Source organism: Vipera ursinii, assembly GCF_947247035.1.
Source record: "Vipera ursinii genome assembly, chromosome: 3".
In the NCBI taxonomy this organism is placed as follows: domain Eukaryota; kingdom Metazoa; phylum Chordata; class Lepidosauria; order Squamata; family Viperidae; genus Vipera; species Vipera ursinii.
Window position 1 is genome coordinate 1,702,890 of NC_139516.1, and position 20,695 is coordinate 1,723,584.

The 20,695-nt window shown below is 45.8% G+C and overlaps 1 protein-coding gene across 1 annotated transcript; it reads right to left on the reverse strand.

The window, feature by feature from the left end:
* Positions 1 to 1,744: 1,744 nt before the first annotated feature.
* On the reverse strand, positions 1,745 to 20,431 carry LOC310637602 (BPI fold-containing family B member 6-like; the record flags this gene model as incomplete). The annotated part of the gene is made up of 15 exons (XM_083358105.1): positions 20,265 to 20,431; positions 19,260 to 19,347; positions 18,277 to 18,381; positions 16,647 to 16,793; positions 13,781 to 13,844; positions 12,817 to 12,877; positions 10,894 to 10,985; positions 9,259 to 9,432; positions 8,864 to 8,908; positions 6,609 to 6,764; positions 5,565 to 5,638; positions 5,267 to 5,297; positions 3,879 to 3,939; positions 2,994 to 3,079; positions 1,745 to 1,840 (listed from the first exon to the last, which is right to left on the reverse strand). The coding sequence occupies exons 1-15, from the start codon at positions 20,389 to 20,391 to the stop codon at positions 1,745 to 1,747; spliced, it is 1,407 nt and encodes a 468-aa protein (XP_083214231.1). The 5' UTR covers positions 20,392 to 20,431.
* Between the last annotated feature and the right edge of the window lie 264 nt (positions 20,432 to 20,695).

Genomic DNA, 20,695 nt, shown 5'->3' on the forward strand with positions numbered 1-20,695 from the left:
CATCCCCATCTCTTTAGCACCTTTAGTATCGTCTCTACCCCACATTGTCTCCTTGTGGGTCATGGAGTATGCCCCTTTCCATGAGGAGAAGAAGAAACCAGAAGAACTATATTCTCTTCAACATCAAAGCTCCACCTCACCTTCCTTAGCATCCCTGCTTCTCAAGGTGCTAATTTCAGGCATGAGGGACCCATAACTTCATCCAGCTGGCCTTCATCCCTGATGTCAAAGCTGCTAACATCGGATGTTCTTGCTTTGGCAAAAGATGAAGAAGCAGCTATTTCATATTTCTACTTGTGTTTCACTTTTAGAGTTAAAGCTATTTGAAGAAGGGAGGGGTAAGGAAGGATGTATGAGAAATTAGTTAGACATAAACAACGGTAGCAGAATGGTCTCAAGGCTGAATGTAACAAGAGATGATAAGAAAGAACTGGGGGGTTTACACTAACCCGTCAAACTAATTGGAGAATGTGATAAATGACAGCCATGAAAGGAGGAGAGTTGTGTTTAATATTAATGGGAGGGGAATTCAGATTCCAGCTTCCAACAAGCATTGCCGATGTTGTAGGGCTCTGATAAAAGACTTTTAAGGCAAACAATGCCTCAGAGTTCTTTGAAGAGCTCGTCCATCGGAAACTTGACCTCAAGCTGGAATCTGAATTCCAGCTCTTCCCCCCAGTTCTTTCTTATCATCTCTTGTTACATTCAGCCTTGAGACCATTCTGCTACTGTTGTTTATATCTAACTAATTTCTCATACATCCTTCCTTACCCCTCCCTTCTTCAACTAACTTTAACTCTAAAAGTGATACACAAGTAGAAATATGAAATAGCTGCTTCTTCATCTTTTGCCAAAGCAAGAACATCCGATGTTAGGAGCATTGACACCGGGTTCTCAAGGTGCTAATTTCAGGCGTGAAGGACCCATAACTTCATCCAGCTGGCCTTCATCCTTGGTTCTCAAGGTGCTAATTAGAAGCATGAAGGACCCATAACTTCACCCAGCTGGCCTTCATCCTTGGTTCTCAAGGTGCTAATTTCAGGCGTGAAGGACCCATAACTTCATCCAGCTGGCCTTCATCCTTGGTTCTCAAGGTGCTAATTTGAAGCATGAAGGACCCATAACTTCATCCAGCTAGACTTCATCCCCGGTTTTCAAGGTGCTACTTTCTGACATTAACCGGTGTGAGCTGATCCAGCAGACCTGCTTTGAAGTTCATTTGATCAACTTTCAGGCCAGCATCTACTGTCCATCCACATCCTGGCGCTGTGGACAGGAGTCCCTCCAGAACCCCATCATGGACCTGCTGAAACCTCAACAGATGCAAGTCCAAAACAAACTCAAGAAATGCAGAAGAGGAAATGGGAATATTTTATTTGAGAAACGTAGGCAGAATTACCGCCAAGTCCCTAATGAGCTGCTACTATCGAGAGTAAGACACAGCAGTGTAGAAGTTTCCTGGGCAAAGAAGGAAGGAGATCCCTCAGCCAGCAGCACCAAATCGGGTTTTTTAGGCATGGAGCGATTGTATAAATTTGTGTTGTTCTTCCCAATAAACCACACCTCAAAATGGTTTGCAAAAAAAAGTGAATAATTAAGAGACATTAATTAACAAAGGCTGCCTTTATCTTCTCGGTTGGTGTGTGAATTCCGTCAAATTCGTCCCAAGGCGGAGATTCAATGGCTGAAGGAGCAAGGGGGGAGGGGATGGGTTGATCAGAGAGACCTCCACTCTTTCCCCTTTTTACGAGGTCTTGGGCTTCTCTTGGTAACGTCTTATGCGCTCTGCCATCTCAGTTTCATCGTAAGTCTCAATCATCACGTGGAAGACCAGCACGTTCTGTGAAGATTGGAAAATTACAGCAATGATTTCTTATTTGCACACCCTTTCTCGCACTCTAACAATCAGCTGGTTGTCCCCCTTGGGCCACCAGATGGAAAATGGACAGACCAAGGAGGCAGCTACACAGTTGTACTGATAGAAGAGAATATTTATAGCTCAGGGTTGAACTGGGTCCTTGGAGCTCTCTAAGCTTGGTTGTTTTCTTCCAACTAGGAGACATCATCAGCACTAGAAGGGAGTGGGAGTTGCAGAGATGAGAAGAGGAGGAGGAGGAAGAGGAGGAGGAGGAGGAGGAGGAGGAGGAGGAGGAGGAGGAGGAGGAGGAGGAGGAAATGGACTCTGGGTCCTTGCTGCTCTCTGAGCTTCATTGATTTCTTGCAGACATTTCATGACCAAACTAGGTAACATCATCAGCGCTAGAAGCGAGTGGGAGTTGCAGAGATGAGAAGAGGAGGAGGAGGAAGAGGAGGAGGAGGAGGAGGAGGAGGAGGAGGAGGAGGAGGAGGAGGAGAAGGAGGAGGAGGAAATGGACTCTGGGTCCTTGCTGCTCTCTGAGCTTCATTGATTTCTTGCAGACATTTCATGACCAAACTAGGTAACATCATCAGCGCTAGAAGCGAGTGGGAGTTGCAGAGATGAGAAGAGGAGGAGGAGGAAGAGGAGGAGGAGGAGGAGGAGGAGGAGGAGGAGGAGGAGGAGGAGGAGGAGGAGGAGGAGGAGGAGGAGGAAATGGACCCTGGGTCCTTGCTGCTCTCTGAGCTTCATTGATTTCTTGCAGACATTTCATGACCAAACTAGGTAACATCATCAGTGCTAGAAGGGAGTGGGATTTGCAGAGAGAAGGAGGAGGAGGAGGGTGGAGGAGGAGAAGGACTGTGGGGTCCTGGGTGCTCTCTGAGCTTTATTGTTTTCTTGCAGACATTTCATTACCCAACTAGGGAACATCATCCAGTGAGCCCTTTTTGCACCCCTACTGGGGTGTCTGCAGGAGTTGTGGGATTGTGCCCAAGTAAAAAAAGGGGCAGAGATACAATTGCACTATGTGACTGTGTTTTGAGACCCCTGCCATGGCTCCTGGACCGTCGGGGCAGCCCGTGTTCTCCAGCTACAATCAACCCAATCGCAAACAATCGAGGTTCCACCAACTCACCTCTCCAAAACTGAGGGTGGTTTCGCCTTCGCTGTACATCAACCCCAGCAGGCCTGGGAGAAGAATCTTATTCTTGCTGAAGACATCTGCAAAAGAGGAGGCAGATGTTGGCCCCACCTCTTCTTTCCCAGCCAAGATGTCTACGGAGATTCTCCATCATCCAGGCCGTGTTTGTCCCAAAAGCGCTTTCCCAAAAGTCAACTGGACTTTCTTGGGTTTTGTTTTTCCTTGAAAACATTTCGCTTCTCACCCAAGAAGCTTCTTCAGTTCTAAGTTAGGTTCAGTTCAGCTCTTTTAGAACGGAAGAAGCTTCTCCTCGCCTCACTGCTGTCTGTGCCTCCTGAGCAGCTAACGACATTTCTGAATGGTTCCACACACCCACACCCTGGGGAGCTACCAAATAGTTGATCACCAAAAACATAATAACAAAATAGCAGAGTTGGTAGGGACCTTGGAGGTCTTCTAGTCCAACCCCCAGCTCAAGAGGAGACACTAGTATGACAGACAAGTAGCTCTCCAGTCTCTTCTTAAAAACTGCCAGTATTTGGAGCATTCACAGCTTCTGGAGGCAGGTTGTTCCACTGGTTAATTGTTCTAACAGTCAGGAAATTCCTCCTTAGTTGTAGGTTGCTTCTCTCCTTGATTAGTTTCCATCCGTTGCTTCTTCTCCTGCCTTCAGGGGCCTTGGAAAATAGCTTGACTCCCTCTTCTTTGGGGCAGCCCCTCAAATACTGTTAGACTGCTATCATGTCACCCCTAGTCCTTCTCTTCACTAGACTATGCATGCCCAATTCCTGTAATCGTTCTTCACATGTTTTAGCATCCAGCCCCCTAATCATCTTTGTTCCTCTTCTCTGCACTCTTTCTAGGGTCTCAAACACTTACCATTGGCTTGTGGGATCCAACCATCCACGATACGTTTCATAAAATCCTTTGCTGGTTCTACCTACAACAGGGAGAAGGAACCAGTCAAAATTGGAGCAGGAGAACATCAGGAAATTCCATGGCTGGGTGGCCAGAATGGAAGTAGAGGCTATGTCGCCAAGAAAAGGAAATCAGTTCTGCCAGATGGGGCAAGAATATTATAAACAGGTGATGTTGAACCCAAAGTGGACTTTTAACTCAAAAGAAACCTTTACTCTTATTTACAAAGACTGTCTGGTTTCTATTACACTAGACAGGCAATGTATAAAAGAGGAATAAATACATGGAATAAACTGGATATTATTTCACTCCAAGCAAGAACCGGTTCTTGTCCACAAGACTCTTTGCAAACATCTAATATTTCGGGGTGGGGGAGGAGGCAAAATGACCTCTTCATAAGGTAAAGGTTCCCCCGCACATGCGTGCTAGTCGTTTCCGACTCTAGGGGCCGGTGCTCATCTCCGTTTCAAAGCCGAAGAGCCAGCGCTTGTCCGAGGACGTCTCCGTGGTCATGTGGCCGGCATGACTAGACGCCAAAGGCGCACGGAACGCTGTTACCTTCCCACCGTAGTGGTCCCTATTTTTCTACTTGCATTTTTATGTGCTTTCGAACTGCTAGGTTGGCAGAAGCTGGGAGGAGTAACAGGCGCTCACTCTGTTACGCGGCACTCGGGATTTGACCTGCCAAACTGCTGACCTTCTGATCGACAAGCTCAACGTGCTAACCCACTGAGCCACCGCAACCTCTTCATGCATGAAGGTAAATACACGTGGCTCAGAATAATGTTGCAGGATCCAATCTGAGTCAGCAACCAGGACCTAAGATTTATTCTTCCAAACTTTCAGCCTCACATTGCAATGAACAAGGACACACATCCAGTTTCGACATGTTATTACGATTGTTGGCTGAGCAGGAACAAAAATAGCCAGAGAAATGATTGAAGCCTGGAAAACTGGCTTCTTGACAGTCAACAAGAATGCTGATTTATCAGCAGCCCATCACCACTTAGGAGCCAAGGGCACAGAGGCACAAGGAAACAACAATAAAATGACTTAAGAGCCATCCATCAACACTCTAATTAACAACTAAAAGCTACACACAACCAGGAACGATACAAATACATCGCGTAGAACAGCCCAGTTCACACATTCTGAAGATGGGTTCCAGCACAGGCTCCAAAGCTTGGAAGAATAAACTTTTGGTCCCGGTGACCAACTCAGATTAGATCCATCACTTCTTCAGGTTATTATTCATCTCCCAGTCTTAGCCCAAAGTCCATCACCCCTCAGGTGGACAAGACCACTCTTAAATGTGTCATCCCAGTATCCTAAAATAGCTTCAGGCTTACATCTCCAGCAGGGGAAGAAATCTCCATTGTCCTGTAAGGAGAAGAAGGAGGAGGAGGTGAGAACATAGCTACTTTGCAATTTTGTCATGTCCACCTTCATCTCTTTATCTGATCCATCTGCTGATGCAGCAGCCTTACATTTACGTTCAGAGGAGTTTGCAATGAAGGATCAAAAAGAACTTGACCTTGGCAACCTCAAGGGTGTGGCTGAAACTGGCCTCTGAGGAGACCTCAAGGCCATCTCCTTCAGCTGGAGTCTTTGGAGCAAGAGGCACCCTCCTCCTCCTCGGCTGTGTACCTGCATGATCCTGGTTCCAGGGAGATTGACAGCCGTTCCTCTTTTATGCCAAAATTGGCCCTGCATTCCTGCACCTACAGTTGAAAGACAGAAAGAGGATGGAGGAATGACTGGCTCAAGGACGGGGGGAATTGAAGGGACGTGCCAGCGTGGAGTCGCTCCGTGGGAGAAAACATCCTAGAGCAGACTAGCAAAGCCGTATCTGGTGACTCCCGGGGGAACACAGCCAGTCTGGTGAGATTCTTGTAATATAGATGAGCGACAATAAAGAAACTGCTTTGGCCTATTCACGAAAATGTTCCAGTACCTTGTGCCTTCCTTCCTTCCCTCCCTCCCTCCCTCCGCCTCCCTTCCTCTTTTTATTTTATTTTATTTTATTTTAATCCCATTTATATCCCTCCCTTCTCCGAAGACTCAGGGCGGCTTACAATTTAAGCACAAACCAATGTGCTTAGCAGTAGCCTTCATTCTATGTATATGCCTGCTTGTTAGGGCTTTCATACACACACACCCGAAGCGGCATTATTACAAAGTCAGCTTAATTGCGCCCAACAATCTGGGTCCTCATTTTACCTACCTCGGAAGGATGGAAGGCTGAGTCAACCTTGAGCCTGGTGGGACTCGAACCTGCACTAATGGCAGGCAGCTGGTGTTACTTAAGGAGGCATTAGCCCACTGCTCCACCAAGGCTCCACCAAGGCTCCTCTTTCCCTTCCTTCCTTCCGTTTCTTCCTCCTCCCTACCTCTCTCCCTTCTCTCCTTTCTTCCCCTCTCCCTTCCTGCCCTCCCTCCCTGTCTCCATCTCTCCCTCCCTCCCTCCCTCCCTTCCTGTAGATGCTCCCTAACTATCTATGCAGGCGTGTGAGGGCCCCAGTGATGCAATACTGATGGAATGACCTTGGAGATGTATGGTTGGATGCATCAGGACACCCTCTACCTCAACAAGGGTGTCATCGTATAGGCTATTTTGGGAAGGTGAGGATGCCTAAACAGGTTGAGACGGTTGGCCTCTGGCAAAGGGACTCATGCGAAATAACGACGTACCGTCTCTATGGAGAGGAGCTTGGTGCCATTGTCAACAGACAAGAACGAGGCTTCGGAACGGGTTGTCATGTGGCTTCCAGTAGGTGACACAACAAATGTGACATTGACTTTCTGAGCTATTTCAATTCTCACTTCTTCTCCAGCAGGTAGATCAGCCTGGAGAAAATGAACAACCCTTAATGTCAGACTGCTTGGATCTAATTTTTCTACCAACAAGTTTTCGAACTAACGGTTTTGTCCACCTTTACCAAGTTCCCTGTTTTGGGGTTGAGGAGCGGGGAGACAGTGGCCCCCTTTGGTCTTTTACGTTCTCTGAGGGCTTCTTCATTGAAGGTGACCTCCGTCCCTGGCAGCTGCAGGCAGCATATCTGTAGACTCCCGCCTGAAGGATGGGGCTGACTAGAGGCTAGGCTTCACAGGTCCCACCTCCCTCTCTCCCTCCCTCTCTCCCTCCCTCTCTCTCTCCCTCCCTCTCTCTCTCCCTCTCCCTCCCTCCCTCTCTCCCTCCCTCCCTCCTCTTCCTCCCTCCCTCTCTCTCTCCCTCTCTCTCCCTCCTTCTCTTCCTCCCTCTCTCTCCCTCCCTCTCTCCCTCCTTCCCTCTCTCCCTCCCTCTCTCCCTCCCTCCCTCTCTCTCTCCCTCCCCCTCTCTCCCTCCCTCCCTCTCTCCCCTCCCTCCCTCTCTCCCTCTCTCCCTCCCTCCCTCTCTCTCTCCCTCCCTCCCTCTCTCCCTCTCTCTCTCCCTCCCACTCTCTCTCCCTCCCTCTCTCTCTCTTCTAGCATCTATCTATCTATTATCTATCTATCTATTATCTATAGATGTATCATCTTTCCTAGATTCTAGATAAGAAAGATGAAATAGAGATAGATAGATAGATAGATAGATAGATAGATAGATAGATAGATAGATAGATAGACAGACAGACAGACAGATAGACAGACTTTATTATTTTTTTAAATATTAAAGTAATAAATTCCTCTTTCCTAATTCCTGCATTCCTGATACAAAATGAGACAGTATTTATCATCTATTATCTCTCGTATCTATTTATTGCTCTATCTCTATCTATCTCTCCCTGCCTTTTTTCACATCTATCTATCTATCTGTCTATCTATCTATCTATCTATCTATCTATCTATCTATCTATCTATCTATCTATCTATCTATGTATCATCTACCATTTATATCTATCTATCATCTAGGACCTAGGTAGTGACAGATTTTATTTTCCTGGGCTCCAAGATCACTGCAGACGGGGACTGCAGCCAAGAAATTAAAAGACGCTTGCTCCTGGGGAGGAAAGCCATGGCAAATCTAGACAGCACACTAAAAAGCAGAGACATCACCCTGTCGACAAAAGTGCGTATAGTCAAGGCTATGGTCTTCCCAGTTGCAATGTATGGCAGTGAAAGCTGGACCATAAGAAAGGCTGAGCGCCAAAGAATTGAGGCCTTTGAACTATGGTGCTGGAGAAGACTCTTGCGAGTCCCTTGGACTGCAAGGCGATCAATTCGGTCAGTCCTAGAGGAGATCAACCCTGACTGCTCTTTAGAAGGCCAGATCCTGAAGCTAAAACTCAAATACTTTGGCCACCTAATGAGAAGGAAGGACTCACTGGAGAAGAGCCTCATGCTGGGAAAGATCGAGGGCAATAGAAGAAGGGGACGACGGAGAAGGAGGTGGCTGGATGGAGTCCCTGAAGCAGGAGGCGTGAGCTTAAATGGACTCCAGAAGATGGCAGAGGACAGGAAGGCCTGGAGGAACGTTGTCCATAGGGTCGCGATGGGTCGGACACGACTTCGCAGCTAACAACAACAACAATCATCTACCATCTATCTATCATTTATATCTATCTATCTATCTATCTATCTATCTATCTATCTATCTATCTATCTATCTATCTATTTATCTATCTATCTATCTATCTATCTATCATCTACCATTTATATCTATCTATCATCTACCATCTATCATTTATATCTATCTATCTATCTATCTATCTATCTATCTATCTATCTATCTATCTATCTATCTATCTATCTCATCTAACATCTATCATCGCTCTCTTTCTCTCTTATCTATCATCTATTCATCTTTCTCTCCATCTCCTATGTCTCCATCTCTCTCTCTCTTCTTTTTTCTTCCTCATTTATCTATCCCCCTCATCCTGCAGAGCCAAACAAATTGCTGATGAGGCAAATTGTCTTATCCTTCTGAAAACATGTCATTTCTTGCAAACACACACAAAAAAACTTACATCTGGCAATATCGCTTTCAGCTGGTCAGTAGTAGGAGTGGAACCCTGACCAAAAAAAGGAGAGAAATATTCAGGTTAGTGACAAAAAGGAAAGAGTCTAACCAAAGGTTGCAAACAATGACCTTTTCCCCCAAAGTAGGTAAGGCTAATTTCCCATAGAAATCAACCTGGAAGAAAGTGAGCTGCGTTAGGTAGATGACTATGGCCTAACTGGTTGGGTTGGCAATATATATAAACTATGAATTCATATCAACAACACACCAATTCCTTGGTTTAGATTATTTGGATTTGTGAAGGAGATGCCCTTACGAAGGAATTACAGAGATCTAGGAAGTGTTTCAAGGAATCCAAAGTGGCTTTTTCATCCAGAATCAAGGAATCGATTCTTTACTCACCTCAATTTCGGTAATAACGGAGTTGAACAAGCCATCCATCAATGTCATTGCGACGTTGATGACAGTCACAGGTAGATAGACAGCGTTCTTTCCTTCCTCTTTTGGGGGCAGGTCTTCAGGGACCGGATCAGGCGTGGCCTCTATGATTTCTCCATTACTGGTTTGGAATTTCACCTAGAACAGGAAGCAGAAATACCAAATATCATTTCAAAAGCAACTGAAACGTGACCCAGCGCACGATCGTGGTGAGGCCAGCAAGCAGAACAGCTTTACAGGAGATGTTCACCCCAAAGTGCAAAGCGAAATTTCTATAAGGTTCTCCACCATCCAGATTGTCAATGCTGCTAACATTGGATGTTTTTGCATTGACAAAAGTTGGAAATGTAGCCATTTTCTTCTTTCCGCTTTTAGACTTAGATGATGCTGGGAGGTGTGTGTGTGTGTGTGTGTGTGTGTGTGTGTGTGTGAATGAGAGTCCAGCTAGACATAACAACACTAAACATAGTGTGAGAATCAAGGTTACTGAGCCCAGAGCTGATAAAGAATTGGCGGCTGGAGAGCCAGAGAGGAAGCCTGCACTTGGAGCTAATTGGGGAATGTGATTTATGACTGTTCACTGGAGGAGGGAATTGTGCTTTGATACTAGGTGCTCAGGGGAGGGGAATGCAGGTTATGTAGTACCGATATTATGTTACTCGAATAAAAGATCCTTTAAGGTAAACAGTGCCTGGAAGTTCTTTTGAAGAGTTTTATCTGTCGGAACCATGACATCATGGTTGTCCCAAAGTTGCTTTTTTCAGGAGGTAACTGGACTTTCTTGTTTTCCTTTGAAGATGTTTCGCTTCTCATCCAAGAAGCTTCTTCAGGTTCTGACTGGATGGAGGGGAAGGGAAGGATTTATACTCCTTGCAGACAGCTGGTCATTTGCCTCCTTTATTTAGACAGTCGTTGAGGCCCCTTGGAGCTTTATCTAGGTCCTCGGGTGTCACCTGAGGGGTGCAAATGGGTGGGGAGCCTTCTTGGCTGCAGGATGTTTTCTGCCCTGGGTCCCGTCGTGGTTAGAGACAGGCTCAGGATGATGGGGATGAGTCTGTGTTGTCTGCATCTCAAACTGAAGCGCAAAGGGTTCCTGCAGTCTGCAATGTTTCCTTCAAAGGGTGTCCATCCCCAAGTGCATGACTAAATTTCTCTGGAGACTCTCGGTCATCCAGCTCATGGCTGTCCCAAAGCTTCTTTTTTCAAGAGGCAACTGGAGTTCTTTGGTTTTTCCTTGAAGAGGTTTCGCTCCTCATCCAAGAAGCTTCTTCAGTTCTGTGAACTGAACCGAAGACGTTTCTTGGATGAGAAGTGAAACCTCTTCGAGAAAAAGCAAAGAAAGTCCAGCTGTCTCTTGAAAAAGCAGCTTTGGGACATTTACAGGAGAAGGCTCAAATTTATGGAGCACAAGGTCTATCCCCAGGGCAAGTTGACGTAAGGCACTCTGCACATCCCCTTGTGGGAAAACTCAGCTGGTAGGAGAATCCCACTGACCCAGAGTTGGTTGAACTAATCAGGAAGAGGATGTTCCCATGGAAACCTCACCCCCAAATCAAAATGGGGGGGGGTATGTTGAATGATGTAGCCAACCATCCTTACCTTAAGCTGAATTAACTTGTAATCTGGGAACACTTTTGGTTCTTCAAGCACTTCGTACCACATTGTGCCGTTCTCACCAAAACATTTCTTTTCTGTGAAAATAGACAGGAGTCGCATCCACATTCAAACAGGGTTTGTCAAACCCAGCAGTGTGCAGCCGCCGCCAAAAAAGCTAACACAATCCTGGGTTGTATAAAGAGAGGCATAGAATCAAGGTCACGCAAAGTATTAGTACCGCTTGATAAACCCTTAGTAAGGCCACCCCTGGAATACTGCAACCAATTTTGGTCACCACATCACAAAAAAGAGGTTGAGAGTTTGGAAAAAGTTCAAAGAAGAGCCACTAAGATGATCCAAGGCCTGGAGACTAAAACATACGAAGAACGGCTGCGGGACTTGGGTCTGGCTATTCTAAAGAAAAGAAGAAATAGGGGAGACATGATAGCAGCATTCCAGTATCTGAGGGGCTGCCCCAGAGAAGAGGAGGGTGTCACGTTATTCTCCAAAGCACCAGAGGGCAGAACAAGGAACAATGGTTGGAAGCCGGCCAAAGAGAGAAACAACCTAGAATCAAGGAGAAACGTCCTGACAGTGAGGACAATTAACCAGTGGAACTGCTTTGCCACCAGAAATTATGGAGGCTCCATCACGGGAGGTTTTCAAGAAGAGGCTAGACAGTCACCTGTCTGAAATGGTATAGGTTCTGCTTGAGCAGGGGGCTGGACTAGAAGACCTCCAAGCTCCCTTCCAGCTCTCTTCTATTCTAGATAGAAGTGAGGTGATTCATAGAAGACACTCGTTGCAGCAGTGTGATCTTGGGGAGCTGCTAATTGTCCACACCAGTGATCAATCATGGTCTGCAAACCATAACAAACCAAGATCAGCCCCAATGGCCAAGTGACCAGGATATCCAGTGGAGAAATGTGGAGAAACTAGAGGGACTCCAGCTACAACATTCTGAGATGTGGGTCCTGTTTGGGTTGTTGAAGAAGAACGAGAGATGTTCTTTATGGATTCTCATGACTGATTCTCTGATTTTTGTTCAAGAAAACATTTCAAGCAAGCAAACTTCTCTGGCCACCGTCAATAAACCAAGATCACTAAAGTTTAGGAAGAAGCTACCTGGGATTTTAGCTCTTGATTGCTTATCTGACCTTCCTAAAAATTGACTGGATCCAACACTCTTATTTCATCTTACAGGACATCCCAAATGGGACACCCTGACCCCAACCAATTGCCTATGGAGAATTTTTCATCATCCAGGTCCTGGTTGTCCCAATGGACTTTTTCAAGAGGCAACTGGACTGCCTTGTTTTTTCTTGGAAGACATTTCTCATCTCATCCAAGAAGGTTCTTCAGCTCTGACTGGATGGTGGGGGAATGGAAGGATTTATATTCCTTGCAAAGAGCTGGTCATTTGCATTCTTTTAGAGAGTCGTTGAGGTCTTGTCTATGTCTCTCTAAAAGGAGGCAAACGACCGGCTGTCTGCAAGGAGTATAAATCCTCCCATTCCCCACCATCCAGTCAGAACCTGAAGAAGATTCTCGGATGAGAAGCGAGATGTCTTCAAAGGAAAACAAGAAAGTCCAGTTGCCTCCTGAAAAAGCCCCTTTGGGACCCCCACCCCAATTGCAAAGAGCAAAGGACATCTGAACAGCTGACTTGGGAGAGCGGGGTCTTCAGATCATCTCCTCCACAAACAGGTAGGAAAAACTCAAAATTCAGGCTTTGGGGTCCTAGCGTATCCCCAAACTGTCTCCTGTAGCCCTCCAGGAGGTCAAGGTGTTAGCTGTAGACCCCAGCATTGGCCACCTGTTCCTTTTTCACGTCCTGCCCTCGAGATGAAGGGGCCCACCAGGCTGTCACCATGAGAAAGAACAGCTCAACCCCAGCTCAACTCCCTTAAATTCGTAAACACGCACCAAACATGGGTTCTAATTTTCTCTCCATAAATGCGATCACGTTGTCTGCTGCTGGGCACATCTGGAAGACAAGAGAGGGAGAAAGGAGCGATGGTTGGAAAAGAGCAGCAGATGTGGTTGCAGCTTCACCCCCAGGAGATGGGGACTGGAGGCAACCTCTGGTGCAGATTGATTCATTTTATTTATATCAGAATGCACAATAACAGAATTGGAAGGGAACTTGGAGGTCTTCTAGCCTGACCCCCTGCCCAACCAGGAGACCCTATACCATTTCAGACAAATGGCTGTCCAGTCTCTTCTTAAAAACCTCCAGTGTTGGAGCCTTCACAACTTCTGGAGGCAGGTTGTTCCACTGGTTAATTGTCCTCACTGTCAGGAAGTTTCTCCTTAGTTCTAGGTTGCTTCTCTCTTTGATTAGTTTTCATCTGCTGCTTCTTGTCCTGCCTTCAGGGGCTTTGAAGAAGAGATTGACACACCCCTCTTCTCTGTGGCAGACTCTCAAATACTGGAATATTCTACCATGTCACCCCCTAGTCCTTCTTTTATTTAGACTAGCCAAACCCAATTCCTGCCATCAATCCTCGTGGAGAGGTGAGCGGCAAACAAATTTAATACATAAAATAAGAAATGAAAATAGTATTGATTGTGAGGACCACCGAGCTCACCAATGGGGCTCATTTACTCTGCTGGCCAGGTGTCTTCTGACAGGTGAGCAGAGCCTGGGCCAGCTGAACCTCAGGTGTGTGGGGGGGGGTCTTCCATGGGGCAGAGACAGCTTGTGGGCAGACACACTTCCTGAGTCCCAGACATAGGTTAACAATACCTACCGGATGGAACCTGGAGTTGCCTCTCCTGGCCAACCTAACGGGGCAGGTAGAGTCCAGGGGAGCAAAGAGATCCTTCAGATACCTTGACCCCAGCCCCGTCCTTCGTGACTCCACAATCTCAAAGCCCCCAAACTTACCATGCCAGGTAAGAGCTTCCCAAGTGTAGTATTCAAAAATTTATTCACTACTTTTGGAAGCATGCTGAAAGAGAAGAGAAGCAGAGCCAAGAAATCAGTCAAGTAATTCATTTGTGGACTATCAATGTGCAGTGCTTTCTGTTTTTGTTTTAAGGTCAAGAATCTCTGTTTTAGTTTTTTCTCATTTGTCTCAAAGACTGTTGAGGCACTAAGGATGGATGTATTGATGGAGGGAGAGATAAAGGGATGGATAAAAGAATGGAGGGATGAAAGATGGGATGGAGGGATGGATAAAAGGATGGAGGGATGAGGAGAGAGGGAGGGAGGGATGAAGAGATGGAGAGAATTGGACTTTCCTGTTTTTCTTTGAAGGCATTTTGCTTCTCATCCAAGAAGCTTCTTCAGTTCTAACTGGATGGTGGGGAATGGAAGGATTTATACTCCTTGCAGACGGCTGGTTCTTTACCTTCTTTTAGAGAGTCGTTGAGGCCACTTGGAGGTTTAACTGTATTTGCACCACTCAGGTGACCCTGAGGACACAGGTAAACCTCCAAGTGGCCTCAACGACTCTCTAAAAGGATGCAAATGACCAGCTGTCTGCAAGGAGTATAAATCCTTCCATTCCCCACCATGCGGTCAGAACCTGAAGAAGCTTCTTGGATGAGAAGCGAAATGTCTTCAAGGAAAAACAAGAAAGCCCAGTTGCCTCCTTAAAAAAAGAAGCACCTTTGGGACAACCAGGATCTGGATGGCTGAGAATCTCCATCGGCACATACTGTAGATGATATACCTTATTTACTGCCAAACCTGCTGCAGGTTAACTACTATGTTGTCAAGACTTTTCTTTCTTATCAGGACCAACAATCAAAGTCTTATTTACGTAGCTACATCAGCTTGCAAACTCTGGGAGGATGGAGTGAACGAGGGCAAGCGGCTATTGTTAGGGAAAGTGTGCGCTACAGTTCAGTATTTTGTGCAGCTATCCTCTGTGCTGTGTTGTGTCCAGTCCTTGGAAAACAAAGAATCTTCACACAAACATCCAGGGACAACAACTGTTCTTCTACCCTGTGCCTGTGACGGTGCCTTCCTCACACACCCCCTACTTCAATACGTGTTCGCAACAAAAAGTGCGTTTTTAAATATTTGTATTGAGGCATCTATGCTGCTCAAAACTGGGTTGCAACCATGGGGGAGATGAAATTTGATAGGCAGCTCTTGCCTCCATCCCCAGATAATAATAATAATAATAATAATAATAATAATAATAATAATAATAATAATAATAATAATAAGAAGAAGAAGAAGAAGAAGAAGAAGAAGAAGAAGAAGAAGAAGAAGAAGAAGAAGAAGAAGAAGAAGAAGTAGTTGGAAGGGACCTTGGAGGTCATCTAGTCCAACCCCCTGCTCAGGCAGGAAACCTTATACCATTTCAGGCAAATGGCTGTCCAGTCTCTTCTTAAAAACCTCCAGTGTTGGAGCATTCACCACCTCTGGAGGCAGGTTGTTCCACTGGTTAATTGTCCTCACTGTCAGGAAGTTTCTCCTTAGTTCCAGGTTGCTTCTCTCGTTGACTAGTTTCCATCTGTTGCTTCTTGTCTTGCCTTCAGGTGAAAAGCTTGACTGCCTCTTCTTTGGGGCAGCCCCTGAGATATTGGAAGACTGCTATCATGTCACCCCTTGTCCTTCTCTTCATTAAACTACACATACCCAATTTCAGCAACCGTTCCCTATATGTTTTAGCCTCCAGCCCCCTAATCATCTTTGTTGCTCTTCTCTGTACCCTTTCTAGAGTCTCGACATCTTTTTTACATTGTGGTGACCAAAACTGGATGCAGTATTCCAGGTGTGGCCTTACCAAAGCATTGTAAAGTATTAGTACTTCACTTGATCTTCATTCTATCCCTCTGTTAATGCAGCCTAGCACTGTGTTGGCTTTTTTGGCAGCTGCAGCACACGGCTGGCTCATATTGAAGTGATTGTCTACTAAGACTCCGAGATTCCTCTCACAGTTACTACTATCGAGCAAGGTTCCACCTATACTATACCTCTGCATTTGATTTTTCCTGCCTAAATGTAGAACCTTACTTTTTTCACCATTGAATTTCATTTTGTTAGATAGTGCCCAGTGTTCGAGTCTCTCCAGATCCTCCTGTATCTTAAGCCTATCCTATTAAGATTAATCCAGGAGGTGGAAGGAGGTCCCTCAAACTTAGGCCAGGAAAAAGAGGGCTCCCGCTGGAATGAAATCCAGGGGTGGGCAATCTCCAAGTCCAGTCCTTTGTAGCCCCTCACCCAAATGCTGTGGAGACTGCTGTGTAAAGTCCAGGCCTGACTGCAAGAAAGGAGGAGGAGGAGGGGGAGGAGGAGGAGGAGGAGGAAGAGGAGGATAAGGAGAATGAGGAAGAACAAGAAAGATGAAAGGAGGAAGAGGAGGAAGAGGAGGAGGAGAAGGAGAAGGAGGAAGAACAAGAAAGAAGAAAGGAGGTGGGGGAGGAGGGTCCCACTCTCTCTCTTAGGGCCTATTACGAAAGTCCTGCTTTTGGATCTACGTGGACCTTGGACTCTAATGGAACAATCCGAGTTTCAAGAATGGGGAATCAAGATGAGGAGAACCAGGCCACCTTGTGGAGAGCCAAAGGGTGCAGACCGTTGACCCTCAGGGTTGCCAGAGGTCACGCCCCCCCCCCCTAGTTCTTCACTTTTGTGACGGTTCTCTCCCATCCTCTCTCCATATCCTTTGAACTCTTTTCTTTCTCACGGGGAGACTGCTGAATCCTCGGCTGTCTCCCACAGACTAACTTCCCCCCCCCCCCCAAACCCAAATTGGTCCCTTCCCCTTCTTGACACACGTCGCGGGACTTCTCACTTGCTGGGAAGGTTGGTTTTGTAGGCCAAAAGTTTCACTTTGCAACCGGTTTTCTCCATCCCGATGTACTTGGTGGGGTGTTTTGTCATCTCAATCATGATGTCCATTAGGGACTTCACAGTGATCTCCATCATTCCGCCGATAAAACTGCACAAAAGACAAGAGAGTTAGTCTAGCAGAGGTCCCAGGTCCACAAGAGGTCCAATGCCCAGGTTTTCACATTGACCCTTTGATTTCAGAAAGAGCCAGCATAGCCTGTAATCCACTCAGTATCAAGGATGCAGCTGTAGAGGTGATCAACAGTATTAAATACCTGGATGGTGCAGATAACTAACACTCTGAACAGGTCTGTCCACACGTCATCCTTAGTGAAGTGTGCAAACCAGCATCTGCATTTCCTGCATCGCACAAGAGGGCGCCTCTGTCTCCTTCTGTCCTGGCCACTTTTTACAGAGGCACAATTGAGAGCATTTTAACAAACTGCATCCCTGTCAGATTTGGTGACAGCAGAGCCTCAGATAGAAAGTCCATACAGAGGGTGGTGAGGACAGCCGAGGAGATCATAGGAAGCTTGCTTCCCATGATTCAGGATGCTGCTTATAAGCGCTCCTATGTGCTTAGAGCTCAGAGCATTGTTAGAGACCCCCACATGTCCCCACTTCATGGTCTGTTTCTGTGCTCCCCTCTGGGGGGAGGTTTAGAAGTATTTATAGCAGGACTACCTGATTCTGTAACGGCCTTGTTCCCTATGCCAGGAGTCCCCAAGCTTTCTGGCACCAGGGACCAGGTTTGTGGAAGACAATTTCTCCATGGACCAGGGTGGGAGGATGGTTTCACATGCCATCTAGATCCCCTGCATGTGCAGATAAAGCTTCACTCACTCACCAGCTGCTTGTGCAGCCCGGTTCCCAACAGGCTGCGGTCCACAGCCCAGAGTTTGGGAACCCCTGCCCTATGCCATCCATCTGGTAAACTTGCAACATTCGTTTTTCTCGCCATGCACATGTATACATAACCCGAACTAGACTGTGTTGTTTCTCTCTGTCATATAATACATGTGGGTATGTGCATAATTCTGTATTCATTTATTTATTTATTTTTATCATTTATGTAGAGTATATCAGAGGTGGGGACCATTTGAGAGCTGAATGCAATGAAATTTCATTTTAATGTGTGCCAATTATTCCATATTTTCTATTCTATTCTATTCTATTCTATTCTATTCTATTCTATTCTATTCTATTCTATTCTATTCTATTCTATTCTATTCTATTCTATTCTATTCTATTCTATTCTATTCCATTCCATTCCATATTTTCTATTCTATTCTATTCTATTCTATTCTATTCTATTCTATTCTATTCTATTCTATTCTATTCTATTCTATATTCTATTCTATTCTATTCGAATCTATTCTATTATTCTATTCTGTTCTGTTCTGTTCTGTTCTGTTCTGTTCTGTTCTGTTCTGTTCTATTCTATTCTATTCTATTCTATTCTATTCTATTCTATTCTATTCTATTCTAAACAGCATATTTCGTTATGTTCTAGCAGGATTCTCCCCAAAACATTGTGGACCACCTCCATCTTCCAGTCTCTTGACCAAGAACAAAAGTAGCTTCTCACTCACCTTTTTCCAGCAACTGTGAGGGTAAAAATCACGGATGTCTCTATTTGCTTGGCTGGAATTAACTTTGTGGAAATTTCAGGAGGTTTGAACTCTTTAACTTTCATCCTATGAATTAAAGAAGAAGAGCATGAAGAAGAGCAGAGGAAGGCATGTTTGAGGATGGGGAGAACTGGGCAAGAACCTGGTGAGACGTTGAGGGTGAATTCGTTCTTCAAGTTGGTGGGTTGGTTTCGGAACGTTTCGTTACAAGACTAGGCGACATCTTCAGCAGAGTTGAAGTTGTTACCTAGCCTGGTAATGAAACATTCAGAAAACAACCCACAAGTTCAGAGGACAGGCCTTCACCCTCATCCTACACCTAAGCTACAGATATTCACCACAATTGCGTGCACAATTGTTGTCTACAAGTACTAGTACTAAATAGTAAGAGTTGCATACAAATCTGTGGGGAAGATGATAGACTTGTGTACGGTTACTTGTACACAGTACTCGTCTCCAGGTACTAGTACTAAGCACTCTGAGTTTTTTACAAGTTCTCCAGAAGATCATCAACCCAATGAAATCTGTCTTTGGCTTCTCTGAGCTGTATTTCAACCCTACTCCCACCACTAACTTTCTAATCCAAAGATGCTCGTGGAAATAAGATCCTTCTGAGTGTCTCCTGGTCCTCGGTGTCCTTTGAGGTGGTCACTAATCTGATTCCTTTGTGGATGGGCTGTCATCGGTAGTATGTAGGATACAGACTGTGAGAGATGGAAAGGACCTTGGAGGTCTTGACAAATGGCTGTCCAGACAGGATTAAATCCAAGATTAAACCTTCCCAGTCTTCATTCATTCCACTACTGTAGACATTGGCGTTCTGACTAGGAATCAAGGTCTACAGATCTGTTGGGTCTTCAACTGTTGGCTGGAAAATTGGGGGGAGGGGGGTGTAAAATGCCAGACTCCTCCTTTGTTACCACAGGGGAAATGAATGGACTCACCTTTTGAGGCCTTTGAGTGCCTTATTCTTGGTTGCCATAGTCGCCATCCCATCCAAAATCTTATTGTCTGTCATGGCCATCTGGATGACTAGAACATTGAGACAAAGAAGGGAGGCCCAACTCGAGCTGTGAGGAGGAGGCCCACCCCAGCACTAGAGGGAGAACACCCCATCTCCCCTCACAGCTCCCGGAGCCCTTCCCCACCCAGCCCCACCAGCCCCACCACTGCTGAAAGCAAAGAGGCTCTCCTACGTAGAGCCCTGGTGGCTCAGTGGTCAGAATGCAGCATTGCGGGCTGACTCTGCCCAACTGCCGGCAGTTCGATCCTGACCGGTTCAAGGTTGACTCAGCCTTCTGCCCTTTTGAGGTCGGTAAAAGCCTGTTTGTTGGGGGCAACAGGCTGACTCCGTAAATCGCTCAGAGAGGGCTGCAAAGTCTTATGGAGCAGAATGGAAGTCAAAGTGCTATTGCTATCTTCTACTTGGGGGAAAGAGAAAGAGGTGTAAATAAATGTATGGTGTAATAAAACTAGAAGGAAGGAAGGAAGGAAGGAAGGAAGGAAGGAAGGAAGGAAGGAAGGAAGGAAGGAAGGAAGGAAGGATGGATGGATCCTCTGTGTGCATCTATATACAACTAAACTGCTTTTGTTTTTCTGTGTGTAACCTTTAACTGGACAAAATAGTTTACCGTAGGTCATTTTTTTAAAAAAAAAATTAAGGTACCCCAAATGAGCTGACTTACAAAATGTGTCCAAAGTCTGGGACCTACAACTTTTGTGGGATTTGGCAAATTTTATCCAACATTTAATGACAAATATTATCATAAAGCAATCGGTGACATCAAACAATATGCCACAAAACATTTCCTGTGGTCCACTCCTGATGTTTGGCCATCTAGACAGCTCCACATGGGCTACTTTCAAGGCAGATCCATCTCTGAATGAATAAGCTAGTCAACGCAACCCTACACCAACCTTCTGCTCAAAAAGTAGGCCAGTTTACTTACTGCGCGTCATTGCTTTGGGATCGATTTTCAACTGAGGTCCATATGTCTCCCCTGGGTCAGTACGTACCATCCCGACACAGAAGAAGACCAGCAAGGTGACCCAGGGCCTCTTCAGGGCTAGATCCATGGTGGCTGAGCTCCTTCTAATCTAAGCAACAGGCTGGCAGAGAGTCAGAAATGAATCTTTGGCTGTATAAAAGTGAAATAAGAACACCAATATTTAGATTTGGGGCATCAGAGCTGGTGGGAAGAGGGAAAGCAGAGCAATTTAGCTTCAAACTAGAGGTCTTCTCCAATAAATAATCCCATCATTTCTCACTTTTTGAGAGGGAAGCAAGGAAGAAGCCTGATTTTGTTCTACTCTAATCATTTGCCATGGTGGAAGAGCTTCCAAGTCTGAAAATGGCTGACACTGGGGTGCCGTAGCCATG